The following is a 20,837-nucleotide window of genomic DNA, read 5'->3' as shown; positions in this document are numbered from 1 at the left end:
TGGTGCCCAAATTGATTTACATCCCTGTTAGTGAGCATTTCTGCTTTGCCAAGATAATCCACCCACCTGACAGGTGTGGCAAATCAAGAAGCTGATTAAACAGCATGATCATTACACAGTTGCACCTTGACCTGGGGACAATAAAAGGCCGCTTCTAAAATGTGCAGTTTAGTCAATTGGCATACTGACTGCAGGAATGGCCACCAGAGCTGTTGCCAGAGAATTTAATGTAAATTTCTCTACCATAAGCCGCCTTGTTTTTGAGAATTTGTCAGTACGTCCAACCGGCCTCACAACTGCAGATCACGTGTAACCATGCCAGCCCAGGAACTCCACATCCAGCCTCTTTACCTGCGGGATCGTCTGAGGCGAGCCACCCAGACAGCTGATGAAACTGAGGAGTATTTCTGTCTGTAATAAAGCTCTTTTGTGGGAAAAGCTCATTATGATTGGCTGGGCCTGGTTCCCAGATTAGGGCCAAATGTATTTATTTAAATTGACTGATTTCCTTATATGAACTGTAACTCAGTAAAGTCGTTGAAATTGTTCTATATTGCGTTTATATTTCTGTTCAGTGTATACAGTTGAAGTCGGAAGTTTACATACACTTAGATACACTTCCACTTCCTTACATACACTTCCAACAATTGTTTACAGACAGATTACTTCACTTATAATTCACTGTATGACATTTCCAGTGGGTCAGAAGTTGACATACACTAAGTTGACTGGGCCTTTAAACAGCTTGGAAAATTCCAGAAAATGATGTCATTGCTTTAGAAGCTTCTGATAGGCTAATTGACATCATTTGAGTCCATTGGAGGTGTACCTGTGGAAGTATTTCAAGGCCTACCTTCAAACTCAGTGCCTCAATGCTTGACATCATGGGAAAATCAAAAGAAATCAGCCAAGACCTCAGAAAAACAATTGAAGACCTCCACAAGTCTGGTTCATCCTTGGGAGCAATTTCCAAATGCCTGAAGGTACCACGTTCATCTGTACAAACAATAGTACGCAAGTATAAACACCATGGGACCACGCAGCCGTCATACCGCACAGGGAGGAGACGCGTTCTGTCTCCTAGAGATGAACGTACTTTAGTGCGAAAAGTGCAAATCAATCCCAGAACATCAGCAAAGGACCTTGTGAAGATGCTGGAGGAAACAGGTACAAAATATCTATAGCCACAGTAAAACAAGTCCTATATCGACATAACCTGAAAGGCCGCTCAGCAAGGAAGAAGCCACTGCTCCAAAACCGCCATAAAAAAAGCCAGACTATGGTTTGCAATTGCACATGGGGACAAAGATTGTACTTTTTGGAGAAATGTTCTCTGGTCTGATGAAACAAAAATAGAACTGTTTGGCCATAATGACCATCGTTATGTTTGGAGGAAAAAGGGGGAGGCTTGCAAGCCGAAGAACACCATCCCAACCGTGAAGCACAGGGGTGGCAGCATCATGTTGTGGGGGTGGTTTGCTGCAGGAGGGACTGGTGCACTTCACAAAATAGATGGCATCATGAGGGAGGAACATCTCAAGACATCAGTCAGGAAGTTAATGCTTGGTCACAAATGGGTCTTCCAAATGGACAATGACCCCAAGCATACTTCCAAAGTTGTGGCAAAATGGCTTAAGGACAACAAAGTCAAGGTATAGGAGTGGCCATCACAAAGCCGTGACCTCAATCTTATAGAAAAATTGTGGGCAGAACTGAAAAAGCATGTGCGATCAAGGAGGCCTACAAACCTGACTCAGTTACACCAGCTCTGTCAGGAGGAATGGACCAAAATTCTCCCAACTTATTGTGGGAAGCTTGTGGAAGGCTACCCGAAACATTTGACCCAAGTTAAACAATTTAAAGGCAATGCTACCAAATACTAACTGAGTGTATGTAAACTTCTGACCCACTGGGAATGTGATGAAAGAAATAAAAGCTGAAAGAAATAATTCTCTCTACTATTATTTCACATTCTTAAAATAAAGTGGTGATCCTAACTGACCTAAGACAGGGAATTGTTACTAGGATTAAACATCAGGAATTGTGAAAAACTGAGTTTAAATGTATTTCGCTACGGTGTATGTAAACTTCCGACTTCAACTGTATAATGTCACTTTTATCTGCAATATGTTAATCTATTTGTTATGTGTGTGTAGCAGTTTTACACTCAAAGCTCATCGTAACTACGCAGTAAGCACACACACTTCTCCCTAGTTTCTCTCTGACAACCACATGCACAAACAAGAACTCACACCCTCTTTCTCTCAAGAGAGAGAAAACACCCACATACACTTGTCTCGCAAAGACAGACAAATAGCTAGACCTACAACACATACAATCACACACACACTGAATACAACAACAGGCCATCTAAATGTCATACCACTGGTCCAGTGCAGATGGAGAAATGTTGATTCACTGTTTATTGATCACACACACACACACACACACACACACACACACACACACACACACACACACACACACACACACACACACACACACACACACACACAGAGAGAGAAAGAGAGCCCACACAGGAGCTTGAAGCACAGAGGATTCTTTACACACCCACATGCACTCTGGCACTGTAACGTGCGCATGCAAACACACACAACTCTAAAATGGACGAGCCCAAACCAACTCATTCAAAAATAACTCCCAGACCTTATTTTACCCCTTCATACTAGACAACATGACACAGAGACAGACACACACACAGACACACACGCTCAACGCGTCATTGATAAGTGGCGTGAGTAGATAATAGCCTTTGGGGAAAGGCAGCTAACCAAACCATCCCTCCGTCTCTTTAGACACACACGCACGCACGCACGCACACACACACACACCTATGGTTCTCCTGTGGTATTACCTCCTGTCAATACTGTCCTATTGTTTATTAGAGAAACTGACACACACACACACCAGAATGGTAGAACTGACCGTACTGGTGCAGTGGTAGCCTACATACCGTATCCTAACTGGTACTGTACCCCTTCTTACAGTCAGACGGCACTGCAGAGATGGGACTGAGAGGATTCATGTCAGTTGCATTCTCTCAAAGACAAAACCCCAAATGTCATTCATCCTCCCATCCTCTCTTTCAGAGGCCTTCCCCACTCTCTATCTAAACCCAGTTTCAAACAATGATGACACACACACACCCAGCGAGAGATGGTGGAAACGGTCCGTATGTGGCCTACATTACATACAGTATATCCTGTATTTTATACCCATTTAAACTGAACTGATTTCCCTACTCTGACCCAACAGTCACCGACCAGCCCTTCCTTGTTACTGTAAGCCCTGGGTCAGTGCTATCTGGGATCCTTGGGATGTCCCTAACCCTAACCCCATCTCATCCCTCCCCGTTTACCTCTACCCCATCTCATCCCTCCCCCTGTTCCTCTACCCCATCTCATCCCTCCCCCTGTTCCTCTACCCCATCTCATCCCTCCCCCTGTTCCTCTACCCCATCTCATCCCTCCCCCTGTTCCTCTACCCCATCTCATCCCTCCCCCTGTTCCTCTACCCCATCTCATCCCTCCCCCTGTTCCTCTACCCCATCTCATCCCTCCCCGTTTACCTCTACCCCATCTCATCCCTCCCCCTGTTCCTCTACCCCATCTCATCCCTCCCCGTTACCTCTACCCCATCTCATCCCTCCCCCTTCCCCTGTTACCTCTACCCCATCTCATCCCTCCCCCTGTTCCTCTACCCCATCTCATCCCTCCCCCTGTTCCTCTACCCCATCTCATCCCTCCCCCTGTTCCTCTACCCCATCTCATCCCTCCCCCTGTACCTCTACCCCATCTCATCCCTCCCCCTGTTACCTCTACCCCATCTCATCCCTCCCCCTGTTCCTCTACCCCATCTCATCCCTCCCCTGTTACCTCTACCCCATCTCATCCCTCCCCCTGTTACCTCTACCCCATCTCATCCCTCCCCCTGTTCCTCTACCCCATCTCATCCCTCCCCCTGTTACCTCTACCCCATCTCATCCCTCCCCCTGTACCTCTACCCCATCTCATCCCTCCCCCTGTTCCTCTACCCCATCTCATCCCTCCCCTGTTACCTCTACCCCATCTCATCCCTCCCCCTGTACCTCTACCCCATCTCATCCCTCCCCCTGTTCCTCTACCCCATCTCATCCCTCCCCGTTTACCTCTACCCCATCTCATCCCTCCCCCTGTTCCTCTACCCCATCTCATCCCTCCCCCTGTACCTCTACCCCATCTCATCCCTCCCCCTGTACCTCTACCCCATCTCATCCCTCCCCCTGTTCCTCTACCCCATCTCATCCCTCCCCGTTTACCTCTACCCCATCTCATCCCTCCCCCTGTTCCTCTACCCCATCTCATCCCTTCCCCTGTTCCTCTACCCCATCTCATCCCTCCCCCTGTACCTCTACCCCATCTCATCCCTTCCCCTGTACCCCATCTCATCCCTCCCCTTGTACCTCTACCCCATCTCATCCCTCCCCCTGTACCTCTACCCCATCTCATCCCTCCCCGTTTACCTCTACCCCATCTCATCCCTCCCCGTTTACCTCTACCCCACCTCATCCCTCCCTGTTTACCTCTACCCCATCTCATCCCTCCCCCTGTACCTCTCCCCCATCTCATCCCTCCCCGTTTACCTCTACCCCATCTCATCCTTCCCCGTTTACCTCTACCCCACCTCATCCCTCCCTGTTTACCTCTACCCCATCTCATCCCTCCCCCTGTACCTCTACCCCATCTCATCCCTCCCCGTTTACCTCTACCCCATCTCATCCCTCCCCGTTTACCTCTACCCCACCTCATCCCTCCCCGTTTACCTCTACCCCACCTCATCCCTCCCCCTGTACCTCTACCCCATCTCATCCCTCCCCGTTTACCTCTACCCCACCTCATCCCTCCCCGTTTACCTCTACCCCACCTCATCCCTCCCCCTGTACCTCTACCCCATCTCATCCCTCCCCGTTTACCTCTACCCCATCTCATCCCTTCATGTCCAGGCTGTCTCCCAGTGTGTCTCACCTGTCCCAGGGCGTCCCATGATGATCTCTTTGCATGGTGTGGGGTGCAGGTTCTCTGCAGGCAGTATGAGGGGCAGCAGGGCTGTAGGAGAGGGGTGACAGGCCACTGGCTGCTGAACCTCCCCCCCAAACGAGCCTGTCCTCTCGGTCCTACCCCCCCCTTCCCCTGGGCCGGCTGGGTTGGTGAGGGGGGGTCCCGAAGAGGGGGGCGTGGTGGAGATGGAGATGCAAGCCAAAGCTGGGTAACCGGGGGTGATGGAGGTCAGGAAGGGCGGAGCGGATGACACCAGCACTAGGGTGGGGGTGGGGCTCTGGAGGAGGACGGTGCCGTTGGTTGCCGCGGCAGCAGCAGCGTTGATGGGTACAGGGACTTGGAGAGTGGAGACAGGCTGGGGAGTAACGCTGTTAAGACTCTTAGGATCACCTACTCCCCCCCCCCCACGGCCTAACGGACGCTCTGTGAACTTGGCCAGAGGAACCTCCGGGTTCCGCACGATCACTGGAGAGTCCCGCAAGGCCTGCTGGGATGTGGGGTGGAAACGGCGGGGGCCTGAGTCTGGAGGGGAGGGGGGAGTTGGGGACACCAGGAGGGGAGGGGGGGAGGTGGTGGAGGAGGAGGGGGGCCGGCTGGTTGGTGTGCTCACCCCTCGGGGACAGGAGAAGGTGGGTGTGTAAGCGTGGGTGTGTGCTGGGGTCTGGGGGGAGAGGATGGGGAACGAGGCAGGGTGCAGGTCCCCCTGCTCCAGCTCAGGTTTGGGGGGGTAGTCGTGGTGGGGGTGGGAGGAGGGAGGAGGGTGAACGTCTGTTTTGCGTTTGCTGGGACTCATGGGGACAGTGAAGGTCAGGTTAGTGTGGAAGGACGGCTGGACCCCTGAGGTATGCCTCTCCCTCTCTGCCCCCCCAGGGGTGCTCAGCTTGCCCCCTGTGGCACTGGGGTGTCTGTGTCTACGAGGAGGGGGGAGGACGGAGGAGGCGGTGATGGGGGAGAAGTTGGCGGGACGGAATCCGAAGAGGGGGGAGGGTGAGGGCGAGGGGGCGGGGGAGAAAGGGGACTGGTTGGAGGTGGGGGAGAAGGAGGGGGTCCCAGAGTGAGAGCTGCCCAGAGACACCAGCATGGTGGCTGCCTCACACTCGTCAAAGTCAAACCTGGAGAAGTCATGGGGTAGGAGGGAGGGCAGCACCAGCCGAGGGCGAGAGTCTCCTCTACTGCTGGCCTCGCTGCTGTCTCTGGACGTCTCATCCCAGTCAAACCCACGCAGGTCAGAGGGGGTGACCGTCCCTGAACTGCTCCCCCCTCCTCCTCTCCCCTTGTCCCTCTCTCCCCCTCCTCCCGCTCCCTCCATCTCTTTAGTTCTCATGGAGAGGTGGCGTGAGCAGTAGCCTCGTCTCTGGGACTCCTTCATACAGCCCTCTCTGGAACAGAGGCGTCTCCACTGCTTGCCGTTGAACTTCTTGCGGATACCGTTAGGGGTGCACACCACGTCTCCCTTCTTGTACTTCTGCAGGGCGGCCGACAGGGGGGTGCGGGAGCGCGAGGAGGAGGCTGAGGAGGAGGTAGACTCCCCTCTAGGGGTAGGGGTGGGGATCTGGGTGGGGGTCTTGTCCATGGGGACCAGGGTGCTCTTGGAAGGGGGTAGGTGTGGTGTGGGGGTCATGCCCAGGGCCTCAGGGCCAGGCAAGGTGAGGGAGGACAGGTGAGAGCCCAGTGGCGTGCCCAGGCCCTGGACCAGGTGTTGGGAGGAGGGGTAGCTATGCCCCCCGAGGAGGGGCTTGGAGAGGATGTGGCGATGCTGGGTGTCCATACTGAACCTAGACATCTCCATGTCCTCCTCTGGTGTTTGGGGCTGTTTCTGTCTCTCTTGTTCTATCTCTCTGTCAGGGTAACCCTCTCCAGTGATGTTGACAACGCTGGTCGTTACCAACGAGGAGGGGTGGGGGGGGATGTTTCCATAGTGATGCCCCCCCACCACCCCAGCTGGAGAGAAGCTGTGCACCAACCTCGCTCCCCCTCCCATCGGCCCACCCAGCGCCATCCCAATACTCAGCTGGCACACCTCCCTCTCCACCTCCATCTCCTCCCTTCTCTCCCTCTCCTCCCTCTCTCTCTCCCTCTCCCTCTCTCTCCCCCCCTCTGGGTGAGGCAGTTCCCAGGGGGGAGTCAGCAGCCTCAGGCTCTGTCTGGACACCCATACAGCCTGGGCCTGCGCCCTCCTCCTCTCCTCCTCCATCCCTCCCTCCTCCTCCCTCCCTCCATTCTCCAGCGCCTCTCGATCCTCACACAGTAGCACCCTGTAGGGGAACGACACGGCAGGGTGGGGGTCTACCTGGGACAGCACCCCTTCTCTGTATAGCTGAGGTGTCCCCTGTTCACCCCCATCTCGCCCCCCTCCGAAAGGCACACATACGCGTGTCCCGATGGCCACGGACGCCGTGCCGGGTGGGGGGGCGTCCAGGATGAACTCCACGCTCGTCTCCTCCCCCTCCGGGTGTTCGGTCCCCCCCTGAAAGGGGTAACAGAGTATCCCCTCCTCCCCCTGCAGCTGGATATCAGCGCTGCCCCCACTCACCCGCCGCACCACCCCAGCCCTGAACATAGGAGACAGGGGTCCATCCCTCTCTCTCTCCCTCCCACCTTGCTCTCCGTTAAGTCTGTCTCTCCATCGACAGCGGGCTAGAACTCTCTGGTTCTTCAGGCCTTTGGCCAGGGCATCCGCCCCGGACAGACTGCCCTTTCTGTGGCTCTGGTTGGGGCAGGCCTGGGAGGTAGTAGCAGAGTAAGGGGGCAGGCTGCCATGGTAGGGGGCTCTAGCAGGGCTGGTACTGGGCTGGGAGTTCACCTCCAGATCGTGCTCGCTGGCTGTATCCGTCGAAACGGAGCGTACTGAGTTAGGGGCCCCCTCTGCCTCTGTCTCCCCACCCTGGGGGTCTCTCTCTCTGTCCTGTGGGGCCACACTGCCATTGTTGGGCTCTATGGAGGCCCCTGTCATCCCCTGTTCCCCCGGGCCATGGCTGTGGCTGCTAGCGGCTACCTTCCTCTCCTCATTGGACACACTGGGGGCTAACGAGAGGCTGACTGAGCTGCTACTACGGCTGTTACTAATGCTGTTACTAATGCTGTTAATACCATTAATAGTAGTGTTAGTCCTACTACTGTTACTAATGGTATTACTACTGTTATTACTGTTAGTACTACGGCTGTTGATGATGTTAATACTACTGCTAGTACTACTGTAGTTACTGTGGCTGTTGTGCATGGGGGCAGGGGTGAAGGTGAGGCCGGGGGCGTTGCTACCAGCATAGTGTTCAGCGATGTACTTCTTCTTGGGGATTCTGGCCTTGAAGGTGGCTGTTTTCCTACTGGACATGGAGGTAGGGCTGGGACTGGTAGTGGGGGTGGGGATGGTGAGGGTGTTGTTATGGGAGGAGGTGGGGGTGCTGTTAGGCCCCCCTAATTTCCCCCCAACCCCCCCTCTGCTGTCCTCGGTCTTCTCTTTATCTTCAGGTTGCCTTTGCAGCACCTGCTCTCTAGGCCCCTCCTTCTTTGGGGTCTCGCTGCCTCTGATTGGCTCCTGCTGAGAGCTTTCAGAGGAGGTTGTGGATTGTTTCCGTGGCAAGTGGGCGGGGGGCGTGGTTTGAGGCTGTCTGCCTTGGTTCTCCTTCCTGAGTTTGTTCCCGTTGTCCCTCTCTGGGGGGGTCTCTGTCGCCCCTCTCTTCTTCCCCCCTTTGGCCCGTGTGGAGGGGGGAGAGCGCCCCCTCTGTTTCTTTAGTGGCTTCATCTCTTCACCTTGTCTTTTCCTTTCTGCCTTTATACTCTGTGGGGTGAGTGCTGACGGTTCCTCTATCCTTTCTGCCTTTATACTCTGTGGGGTGAGTGCTGACGGTTCCTCTATCCTTTCTTTGGCTCGTCTTATTTTTACCCTGTTTCTTCCTTTCCTTTCTTTTCCCGGTGCCCCCTGGTCTTCTGCTCTCTTTTTCACTGCCCTTTTTCCTTCCTTGTTCTTTTGAAAATCAGACTAAAAACAGAGAGAGAGAGAGAGAGAGAGAGAGAGAGAGAGAGAGAGAGAGAGAGAGAGAGAGAGAGAGAGAGAGAGAGAGAGAGAGAGAGAGAGAGAGAGAGAGAGAGAGAGAGAGAGAGAGAGAGAGAGAGAGAGAGAGAGAGAGAGAGAGAGAGAGAGAGAGAGAGAGAGAGAGAGAGAGAGAGAGAGAGAGAGAAGGTAGGTGGTCATTTATTATCGTCATCATCAAAAATGGCTGAGATTAGAAAATGATGTCATACCTGGAAGTGTACTGCACTGAATGACTTCCCACCAACCGGCTCATAACGCCACCATTCACCTCCATGTAATGTGTGCATGTGCATGCATGTCTCGGATATACATTAATGTTGGGTGAATTTGAGGAAGTAAACAGTGTTGATGATTCCCACTCCAGCTAATGACGATGTTTCAAAGGCCACAGTTCCTAACATTTGTGGATGAGCCTCCACTAACATTCCACTAACTAAACAGAGCTTTTACAGATGTATCATCATTGAGGTTAAACTAGAAACTGAACGCATATTATTTAATACATTAGCTTGGTCACTATGACTCAATACATACGGTTTTACATCTGAGCACTGCTCTAGTATTACACACACACACACACACACACACACACACACACACACACACACACACACAATCCAGGCTGTGCTGTTCAATGCGACATGTGTGTGCATGTGTGTGCCTGGGCTCACATTTACACATCAGGTAAAAACACACACCAATACATGGGTCATAAACAGGTATTTTTTTTAACTCCCATCAGACAGTGGTGGTCTATGGTGGGCAGGGTGAGATCACTCACACACAGAGGCCGAGGGCTGATTACACACAGAGACGGCTACACACGGCAGAGAGAGACAGAGAGAGAGAGAGAGAGAACAGAGTAAGCCGGCTATACAATAGGTCTGCCTTTCTCATATAGAGTCATAGGGATTTTCCACACTCGTTCTAGCACACCCGGCCCTACTCTCTCTTTCCCTTTTTCTTTCACTCTCTCTCTCTCTTTTGTGTCTCCTTGTCTCTTTTTCGTACTGGCAAACACAGATACACATTTTGAATAATCTGGCATGGTGTAATGTGCTCATATTGGTTTAATGTGCTCATATTGGTTTAATGTGCTCAAAATGTTAACCCTGGCACACGGTCAGGCACACTATTCAGTGATGCGCAAAACGAAACAAAAACAGTCACACACACACACACACACACACACACACACACACAGAGGCAAACACACACACGGATGTAAACACGCACACATTTCTCGGAGATGAAGTGAGGGTTAGGCTATTGGGAGAATTCTTCAACAGAGTCATTTTAAGACACACCGTGTTTTAACTGTTTGTTTGCCCATGCTAAAAACGACTCACACACGTACACAACCAATGCTTTCTGTTGTACACCATAACCTCTTTAGTATTTAGTTTAACCACTTCCTGTGAGGCTGTTACAAACTCCCTCAGCCTGTCTCACACTCTCAGGCCCCTGGCCGTCCCATTACGGCTTTTGGCCCTTTCTCTCCCTTCGGCTAAAATAACCGGATGGCCTGATTCATTCATTAGAATGACACCTGGCCTGAAAGTAGAGCAATTACGGTTACGTGGTGCGGTAAACCTCCTGGCCCCTAGTTGTGGTGAGTGTAGAGACGTTGTGAGGAAAACCTCCTGGCCCCTAGTTGTGGTGAGTGTAGGGACATTGTGAGGAAAACCTCCTGTCCCTAGTTGTGGTGAGTGTAGAGACGTTGTGAGGAAAACCTCCTGGCCCCTAGTTGTGGTGAGTGTAGGGACATTGTGAGGAAAACCTCCTGTCCCTAGTTGTGGTGAGTGTAGAGACGTTGTGAGGAAAACCTCCTGGCCCCTAGTTGTGGTGAGTGTAGGGACGTTGTGAGGAAAACCTCCTGTCCCTAGTTGTGGTGAGTGTAGAGACGTTGTGAGGAAAACCTCCTGGCCCCTAGTTGTGGTGAGTGTAGAGACGTTGTGAGGAAAACCTCCTGGCCCCTAGTTGTGGTGAGTGTAGAGACGTTGTGAGGAAAACCTCCTGGCCCCTAGTTGTGGTGAGTGTAGGGACGTGGTGTGGTAAACCTCCTGTCCCTAGTTGTGGTGAGTGTAGAGACGTTGTGTGGTAAACCTCCTGTCCCTAGTTGTGGTGAGTGTAGGGACGTTGTGAGGAAAACCTCCTGTCCCTAGTTGTGGTGAGTGTAGGGACGTTGTGAGGAAAACCTCCTGTCCCTAGTTGTGGTGAGTGTAGAGACGTTGTGAGGAAAACCTCCTGGCCCCTAGTTGTGGTGAGTGTAGGGACGTTGTGAGGAAAACCTCCTGTCCCTAGTTGTGGTGAGTGTAGAGACGTTGTGAGGAAAACCTCCTGGCCCCTAGTTGTGGTGAGTGTAGGGACGTTGTGAGGAAAACCTCCTGTCCCTAGTTGTGGTGAGTGTAGAGACGTTGTGAGGAAAACCTCCTGTCCCTAGTTGTGGTGAGTGTAGGGACGTTGTGAGGAAAACCTCCTGTCCCTAGTTGTGGTGAGTGTAGAGACGTTATGAGGAAAACCTCCTGGCCCCTAGTTGTGGTGAGTGTAGAGACGTTGTGAGGAAAACCTCCTGTCCCTAGTTGTGGTGAGTGTAGAGACGTTGTGAGGAAAACCTCCTGGCCCCTAGTTGTGGTGAGTGTAGGGACGTTGTGAGGAAAACCTCCTGGCCCTAGTTGTGGTGAGTGTAGAGACGTTGTGAGGAAAACCTCCTGGCCCTAGTTGTGGTGAGTATAGAGACGTTGTGAGGAAAACCTCCTGGCCCCTAGTTGTGGTGAGTGTAGGGACGTTGTGAGGAAAACCTCCTGTCCCTAGTTGTGGTGAGTGTAGGGACGTTGTGAGGAAAACCTCCTGTCCCTAGTTGTGGTGAGTGTAGAGACGTTGTGAGGAAAACCTCCTGGCCCCTAGTTGTGGTGAGTGTAGGGACGTTGTGAGGAAAACCTCCTGTCCCTAGTTGTGGTGAGTGTAGAGACGTTGTGAGGAAAACCTCCTGGCCCCTAGTTGTGGTGAGTGTAGGGACGTTGTGAGGAAAACCTCCTGTCCCTAGTTGTGGTGAGTGTAGGGACGTTGTGAGAAAAACCTCCTGTCCCTAGTTGTGGTGAGTGTAGAGACGTTGTGAGGAAAACCTCCTGTCCCTAGTTGTGGTGAGTGTAGAGACGTTGTGAGGAAAACCTCCTGGCCCCTAGTTGTGGTGAGTGTAGGGACGTTGTGAGGAAAACCTCCTGGCCCTAGTTGTGGTGAGTGTAGGGACGTGGTGCAGTAAACCTCCTGTCCCTAGTTGTGGTGAGTGTAGAGACGTTGTGAGGAAAACCTCCTGGCCCCTAGTTGTGGTGAGTGTAGAGACGTTATGAGGAAAACCTCCTGGCCCCTAGTTGTGGTGAGTGTAGGGACGTTGTGAGGAAAACCTCCTGTCCCTAGTTGTGGTGAGTGTAGAGACGTTGTGAGGAAAACCTCCTGTCTCTAGTTGTGGTGAGTGTAGAGACGTTATGAGGAAAACCTCCTGGCCCCTAGTTGTGGTGAGTGTAGGGACGTGGTGCAGTAAACCTCCTGTCCCTAGTTGTGGTGAGTGTAGAGACGTTGTGAGGAAAACCTCCTGGCCCCTAGTTGTGGTGAGTGTAGAGACGTTATGAGGAAAACCTCCTGGCCCCTAGTTGTGGTGAGTGTAGGGACGTTGTGAGGAAAACCTCCTGTCCCTAGTTGTGGTGAGTGTAGAGACGTTGTGAGGAAAACCTCCTGTCTCTAGTTGTGGTGAATGTAGAGACGTTGAGAGGAAAACCTCCTGTCCCTAGTTGTGGTGAGTGTAGGGACGTGGTGCAGTAAACCTCCTGGCCCCTAGTTGTGGTGAGTGTAGGGACGTGGTGTGGTAAACCTCCTGTCCCTAGTTGTGGTGAGTGTAGAGACGTTGTGAGGAAAATCTCCTGTCCCTAGTTGTGGTGAGTGTAGGGACGTTGAGAGGAAAACCTCCTGTCCCTAGTTGTGGTGAGTGTAGGGACGTTGAGAGGAAAACCTCCTGTCCCTAGTTGTGGTGAGTGTAGGGACGTTGTGAGGAAAACCTCCTGTCCCTAGTTGTGGTGAGTGTAGGGACGTTGTGAGGAAAACCTCCTGTCCCTAGTTGTGGTGAGTGTAGAGACGTTGTGAGGAAAACCTCCTGGCCCCTAGTTGTGGTGAGTGTAGGGACGTTGAGAGGAAAACCTCCTGTCCCTAGTTGTGGTGAGTGTAGAGACGTTGTGAGGAAAATCTCCTGTCCCCTAGTTGTGGTGAGTGTAGGGATGTGGTGTGGTAAACCTCCTGTCCCTAGTTGTGGTGAGTGTAGGGACGTTGTGAGGAAAACCTCCTGGTCCCTAGTTGTGGTGAGTGTAGGGACGTTGAGAAGAAAACCTCCTGTCCCTAGTTGTGGTGAGTGTAGGGATGTGGTGTGGTAAACCTCCTGGTCCCTAGTTGTGGTGAGTGTAGGGATGTGGTGTGGTAAACCTCCTGGCCCCTAGTTGTGGTGAGTGTAGGGACGTGGTGTGGTAAACCTCCTGTCCCTAGTTGTGGTGAGTGTAGGGACGTTGTGAGGAAAACCTCCTGTCCCTAGTAGTGGTGAGTGTAGGGAGGTGGTGAGTGTAGGGAGGTGGTGAGTGTAGGGAGGTGGTGAGTGTAGGGAGGTGGTGAGTGTAGGGACGTGGTGAGTGTAGGGAGGTGGTGAGTGTAGGGAGGTGGTGAGTGTAGGGAGGTGGTGAGTGTAGGGACGTGGTGAGTGTAGGGACGTGGTGAGTGTAGGGAGGTGGTGAGTGTAGGGACGTGGTGAGTGTAGGGAGGTGGTGAGTGTAGGGAGGTGGTGAGTGTAGGGAGGTGGTGAGTGTAGGGACGTGGTGAGTGTAGGGAGGTGGTGAGTGTAGGGACGTGGTGAGTGTAGGGAGGTGGTGAGTGTAGGGAGGTGGTGAGTGTAGGGACGTGGTGAGTGTAGGGAGGTGGTGAGTGTAGGGAGGTGGTGAGTGTAGGGACGTGGTGAGTGTAGGGAGGTGGTGAGTGTAGGGACGTGGTGAGTGTAGGGACGTGGTGAGTGTAGGGACGTGGTGAGTGTAGGGAGGTGGTGAGTGTAGGCAGGTGGTGAGTGTAGGGACATGGTGAGTGTAGGGAGGTGGTGAGTGTAGGGAAGTGGTGAGATACATGTTGGAGGAGTCAGGGGAGGGAGCTAGTCAGGGATCTGATCTCAAGCCCCAAAAATGTGTTTGGTCATGGTCATGGTCTTTAAAATGTGTTTGGTCATGGTCATGGTCTTTAAAAATGTGTTTGGTCATGGTCATGGTCTTTAAAATGTGTTTGGTCATGGTCATGGTCCTTAAAAATGTGTTTGGTCATGGTCTTTAAAAATGTGTTTGGTCATGGTCATTAAAATGTGTTTGGTCATGGTCATGGTCTTTAAACATGCGTTTGGTCATGGTCATGGTCTTTAAAAATGCGTTTGGTCATGGTCATGGTCTTTAAAAATGTGTTTGGTCATGGTCATTAAAATGGTCATGGTCATGGTCATGGTCTTTAAAAATGCGTTTGGTCATGGTCATGGTCTTTAAAAATGTGTTTGGTGATGGTCTTTAAAAATGTGTTTGGTCATGGTCTTTAAAAATGTGTTTGGTCATGGTCATTAAAATGTGTTTGGTCATGGTCATGGTCTTTAAAAATGTGTTTGGTCATGGTCATGGTCTTTAAAAATGTGTTTGGTCATGGTCATGGTCTTTAAAATGTGTTTGGTGTTGGTAATGGTCTTTAAAAATGCGTTTGGTCATGGTCATGGTCTTTAAAAATGTGTTTGGTCATGGTCATGGTCTTTAAAAATGTGTTTGGTCATGGTCATGGTCTTTAAAAATGTGTTTGGTCATGGTCATGGTCTTTAAAAATGTGTTTGGTCATGGTCTTTAAAAATGTGTTTGGTCATGGTCATGGTCTTTAAAAATGTGTTTGGTCATGGTCATTAAAATGTGTTTGGTCATGGTCATGGTCTTTAAAAATGTGTTTGGTCATGGTCATGGTCTTTAAAAATGTGTTTGGTCATGGTCATGGTCTTTAAAAATGTGTTTGGTCATGGTCATGGTCTTTTAAAATGTGTTTGGTCATAGTCTTTAAAAATGTGTTTGGTCATGGTCTTTAAAAATGTGTTTGGTCATGGTCATGGTCTTTAAAAATGTGTTTGGTCATGGTCATGGTCTTTAAAAATGTGTTTGGTCATGGTCATGGTCTTTAAAAATGTGTTTGGTCATGGTCATGGTCTTTAAAATGTGTTTGGTCATGGTCATGGTCTTTAAAAATGTGTTTGGTCATGGTCTTTAAAATGTGTTTGGTCATGGTCATGGTCTTTAAAAATGTGTTTGGTCATGGTCTTTAAAATGCTCTTGGCTTCGGCTGATAAGAAAGCGGCAGGGCTCTAAACTAACCTTTTCTACAAGGAGCACCTGTGTGCCTAAGGTGAAAAATGTTGGAGCACACAAAGGAATGTAGAGAAAATATTTGAGGTAACAAGACGTTTTCTTTGTAGTAATGGTGCAATGACGGTCATGAATCTGTGCTCAGTGTATTCTCCACTCAGGGGCTGCTGTACAGTGAAGTTATCTTTGCAACAATCATCATCTGGGTGATTTATTTTCTAGGCACACCGGTGGTTCTAAATTTTAATTCCAGGTCGCGCAGCAAAATATTTAGGCGCATTTGCGAGTAAAATGGTTGTACTGTAGAGCCCTTAGCGTGTGTGTATACTGTGCCGTACTGTAGGCTACATTTTATTTGTATTTTATTACGTTTTATTACTCCACACACTAGGAATTCAAGGTTAGTGACCATTCATCTATTCCTGGAAGCAGTGTTTCCCCTAGGATTTTTTTCCCAGCAGCGGTGGCAAAGATAGCGTAGGGGGGGGGGGGGCGTTGTAGTAGGCGTGGCCAATTGCACGTCTTCGACCAAAGATTTGAAAGGCCCTCCTATTGGCCACAAAGACAAAATGTTGGTTTTCTAAAGCTAATTTCCTGCAATTCTACGTATTTTGCCATGGGGCTGAGAGAACATTTGCAGACAGTTTTAAAGCTAATTTCCTGCAATAAATGTGTTTTTGCCATAGCTTATGCCATGTTCTAATTCTATCTGAGTGACTCAAACATTATAACAAAATCAATGGTAGCCCCATGCCTTGGTGATTGTTAGTTCTCAAAGATTATCTTATCTATAATACATAGCTCCTTTATCTTTTCTACATACTTTATATCTGTTTGTTTGTCATTTAAGTTTACACTGACGTTTTACCATCCAGATCTTTTTTTTTAAATCCCCAAAAATATTTTAGATTTTAGATTCTTCAAAGTAGCCACCCTTTGTCTTGATGACAGCTTTGCACACTTGGCATTCTCTGAACCAGAACCACTGTTTTGGTTACTACATGGTTCCATATGTGTTATTTCATAGTTGTGATGTCTTCATTATTATTCTACAATGTAGAAAATAGTAAAAAATAAATAAAAACCCTGGAATGATTAGGTGTGTCCAAACTTCTGACTGGTACTGTATATATATATATATATTACATCATATTTCTTGGAGTGGGGGCCATGATTTAGCAGCGGCGGCTTGTCACTGCTAAATGAATATAGGGGAAACACTGCCTGTAAGTAGTGTGTGGTACAAGATTGAGTGTGAGGTATCAGGCCAAGGTCAGTGTGTTGATCATGGGCATGATTTTAGTTGAATACAGCCCAGAGAGATCAGCAACCATCCAAGGCTAAAATTAGTATTTTTTTCATCAATCCTAAATGTTGATTTTCATTTAAGACCACAATTCCAAAGAACTGGTTGTTTTTTGTGTTATTGTGCCGTCTGTCTGCGTGCTAAGTGTTACTTCTCATATGCTGCTCTGTATGTGCTTATTGTCAGTCTTGTCATTTTAAGTGTTTTTAATAACCGGCCCTGGGATTACGGTCTAAAATTAGCCGGCTGGCTAAAACCGAGACTGTAGATTAGGGAAAGGAGATACCTAGTCAATTGCACAACTGGATGCATTCTACCAACGTTATCGGCGCCCGGGGTGCAGTTGTCGTTTGGGGTTAACTGCCTTGATAAAGGGCAGAACGGCAGATTTTTCCACCTTGCCAGCTCTGGGATTCGAAGCCTTTCGGTTACTTGCCCAACGCTCTTAACTGCTAGGCTACCTGCCACCCAATAATGTGCATTGTCCCTGAAAAAATAAGCGTAATAAAGTAAAAGTAGCTGTCTGTATGTGCCCAACATTTTTTTCTTCATACATTGTTTTGGATTCCAGAAATTGACTGTGAGAAATTTTAAGCATATGCTGCATCTTCTTCTGGGAAAAGACAATGATAATTTACTGGCCTTGATAAAGATCAGTTGATTCTGGCTCAATCACAAAAAAGGCAATAACAGGAGATTAGCCTGTTTATTACAGTACAATACAAATATTGTACAATGTACATTTTATCATGTGATTCAAGTACCATCTAATGTAGTCTACAGTGTCCCAACTAAAATACAAGGCCAATAACTAGATCCTTCTAAATATATAAATTATTCCATTCTGTATTGTGAGAGCCTCTGGCAGAACTGGCCTTAAAGGGGTTGATTGATAAACATTTAGCCCCACAGACAGTGAAGGCCTAGTACTCAGAACTCAGTCTAAACACGATCACCCTGGAATACGAGCAGCATTGACTACACACACACAGCGAGCAGTCCCACACACTAACACTCAACCAGGAATTTACAGAACAGACACACTGTTCAATTGTCCATTGGCCTAAGACCACACACACACACACACACACACACACACACACACACACACACACACACACACACACACACACACACACACACACACACACACACACACACACACACACACTGTGATGAGGAATTAATACAGACATCTAATCTCAACAGAGAGTGTAGACATGGGCACACATGTAGAATAAAAGCAGGTTCCTAGTCCTACTACACTTTATTACTGTACTATCCCACGGTTATAAACTACTGCCACAATGCAATTTTTGTGAACAACTTGTGAGGAATATAGTGCAGTGCCCCAGTACACTGTGTGTGCCCGACTGCCCGTGTGCAGGAGATGTGTCACACAAGAGTGTGTGTACAAAACACCATATGTTGAGTGTGGGACTTCACGTTGTCTCTACCTTGTTTGGTGCTGCACCTCTTCATACTGTGTGTGTGTGTGGTATGGCACACTGCAGTTCATCCCTCTCTGAAATGTATTTTATGGGCGTCTGAGAGGGCGCAGGGCTGCAGTGGAGGGAACGGGATGGAGAGGGGAGCACTAAGATACACTACACCACTAAGGATTAAAAGGTGTAGTACCAGGGTAGTGTACTGTATTCTCCCCCGTGGTTTACCGTGGTGACAGGGCCATCCTACCCTTCAACTGGGTCACCAGGGAACCAACACACATGAAACAGCAAAAAATAACACACATCACACACACACACTTGAGTAGCTCTTGCGTACGTACTCACTGTACGACGAGGGAGTGGGGTGATCGCACAATGCGACATTAAGGAACACATTTTGTCAGGGTATTTTTGGTGTAGTGAGAGGGAGAACTATGAACGAGTGTGTGAGTGTGTGAGGGCGCTACGGTGGAGAACATCAGTTTAGTTGTGACGTAGTTCAAATACTGTCAGTTGCTTGCTGGCATAATTATGCTGTCACTGTCCATATTATTGATGAAACAGAAATATTGAAGGTTGAAACAACCGTTAAGGACTCCAGTCAGTTATTGATCTACAGCTTTAGCATGGACCAGAGGTGTCCAGTGATGAGTGAGACCCAATGGCAGGACTGCCAATGCCAAATCAATGACAAACTGCTCTGCTAAACTACAGGATACATTTCAATCTAGGAGAGATTTCCATTTGCATGCACAAATTAAGTGATGAAAGCAATGATGATGATACAAAATCAAAGGTTTTCTATATGCATAATCTGCAATACATTGCAAACTGACAGCACCAAGGTACAAGTCTGTATACCCCAATTGCAAATGTTGTTTAACTCTCTGTAAATACTCTACATGTCAAATGTAGAAAAGTCTAAAAGGAAACTGCAGCTCAATGCAGTCATGATGCCTCTAGAGTGCTGTGATAGTAGTTTAGCTGGGCAGAAAAGTGGGAGCACGGCCTGAGAGGATCCGTTACATAGTGCCAGACAGCACACGAGCTGTTTCTCCCCGGCCTTGGTTCTGCGCTGATCTGAGCAAGAGTAGCCTAGCTAGTACTAGAGCCGCTGCACTCCATACTGCACAATGTCAAAGGAGTTGAGGCTGTCTTACTAGAAGCAAACAAACACAACAGCCTGTGTCGAATGCTTAGCCCAACGACATTTTCTACACAACGCAGCTTTGCACATCTTTCTCTAACACTAAAATATATTGCAAATTGTGCAGTTACTTCAGGGACGGTTCATGACGCAAAAGTTCAATTCAGCGAGCTAAACAGCATTCATTTTAAGCGGGTCACAAATCGCTAGCTAATCTGGCTACTACTGCTCAGTAGTAGTAGTAGTAGTAGTAGTAGCAGTAACAACAACGTCATTACAACTGCTCCGGACTGTTTTAGGCAATATAGGACATAGTGTTCCATTCGTTTACTATTTACAAACAGTTAGGACAGCAATAGTAAATCCTGGCGTGTCATGTATTTGCTGCACTGGGGTATGCAAGATTGGTCGATTACCTATTTACTGCTATGCAAAAAGTCAAGTTTACTGCAACGTTGAGGTGGAGAATAGTAGTGCAAAGTTACTTATAGCTTGCTTGCAGGTTATGCAGTTAATCCGTTGACAAAGTTTAGTGACTGTGCACCCTCACCCCCTCTCCTCTTTTCTCTCGTCCCTTCCTTGATACTTAGCAAGAAAGCTGTGTCACTCTTCTTTACATGCGATCAGTACGAAAAACAGGGCAACCAGACCGACCGTTAACCGTTGATAGTAACTGTTGTTAGCTTGTTGGAGAAGAACATACAAGTCAGTTAGTTGTAACTCACCCAAACAGAAAAATTCAGTTGGCAATAGAGACATGTACGATCCTATTTTGCAGATGAGGAAGCTTGCACGCTCGCGGGTAACATCCCTCGGCTGGCCGTTGCTACTGTGTGGTCCGGGCTCGCACTTTAATTTCCCTCCGTAAAACATCTATTTTTCCCAGAGCAACTCAAACAGGGATAAAAAAAGATCTGGGTCCCTTTTCCACTACAGTCTCAAAATGGTGAATGAACCACTAACAGCTGGCCTCTCTGACCAATCACAGATCTCTGACAAGTACAGTAGCCTACCAGCGTTAACAGTACAAAGAAAAGGGTGTGGACCGCTGTCAAAGTCCACATGATTGACACGTGTATCTGGCGAATGGCTATGGGATATTAGACAAAGCCAGTGCCTAGTCCCAAACTATACAGTATCCAATAAGGGCATTGGGAACCATAGGAACAGTGTGTGGGTGGGCCCAAGGGAGGGACCGAATCAGAGTTTAGCCAATAGAATAGCATAGGTGTCCTCCCCCCTCCAAAATAATGGGGCACGTTTACCACAACTGACAGCGCAAGGGCCATCCCTGGCTAGACAGTCCACTGTGGGACGTTCCTTATCACGAAAACACCAAGGAAAATATAGATCGTTGATAGTGTGAGCACTTACAGAACTACAAGCTCATCCGTGATTTCTACAAGTATGTCAACTCCCTCTGCAGACCTGAAGAATTGGGG

General features: G+C 49.2%; 1 protein-coding gene across 1 annotated transcript in view; it reads right to left on the bottom strand.

Moving 5' to 3' along the window:
• The window catches only part of LOC120041394 (protein capicua homolog), a 72,322-nt gene extending 52,037 nt beyond the window's left edge, over positions 1–20,285 (bottom strand). Inside the window, exons 1-3 of the mRNA XM_038986348.1 lie at positions 20,121–20,285; positions 7,302–9,036; positions 5,025–7,031 (exon numbers count right to left, since the gene is read on the bottom strand). Coding sequence (XP_038842276.1) covers positions 5,025–7,031; positions 7,302–8,799 — 3,505 coding nt within the window. The 5' untranslated portion in view covers positions 8,800–9,036; positions 20,121–20,285. The remainder of the gene's footprint in view (positions 1–5,024; positions 7,032–7,301; positions 9,037–20,120) is intronic.
• Positions 20,286–20,837: the final 552 nt, after the last annotated feature.

The sequence above is a fragment of the Salvelinus namaycush genome, unplaced genomic scaffold (genome assembly GCF_016432855.1).
Source record: "Salvelinus namaycush isolate Seneca unplaced genomic scaffold, SaNama_1.0 Scaffold457, whole genome shotgun sequence".
Lineage (NCBI taxonomy): Eukaryota > Metazoa > Chordata > Actinopteri > Salmoniformes > Salmonidae > Salvelinus > Salvelinus namaycush.
This window is presented reverse-complemented; position numbering and strand designations above follow the sequence as displayed.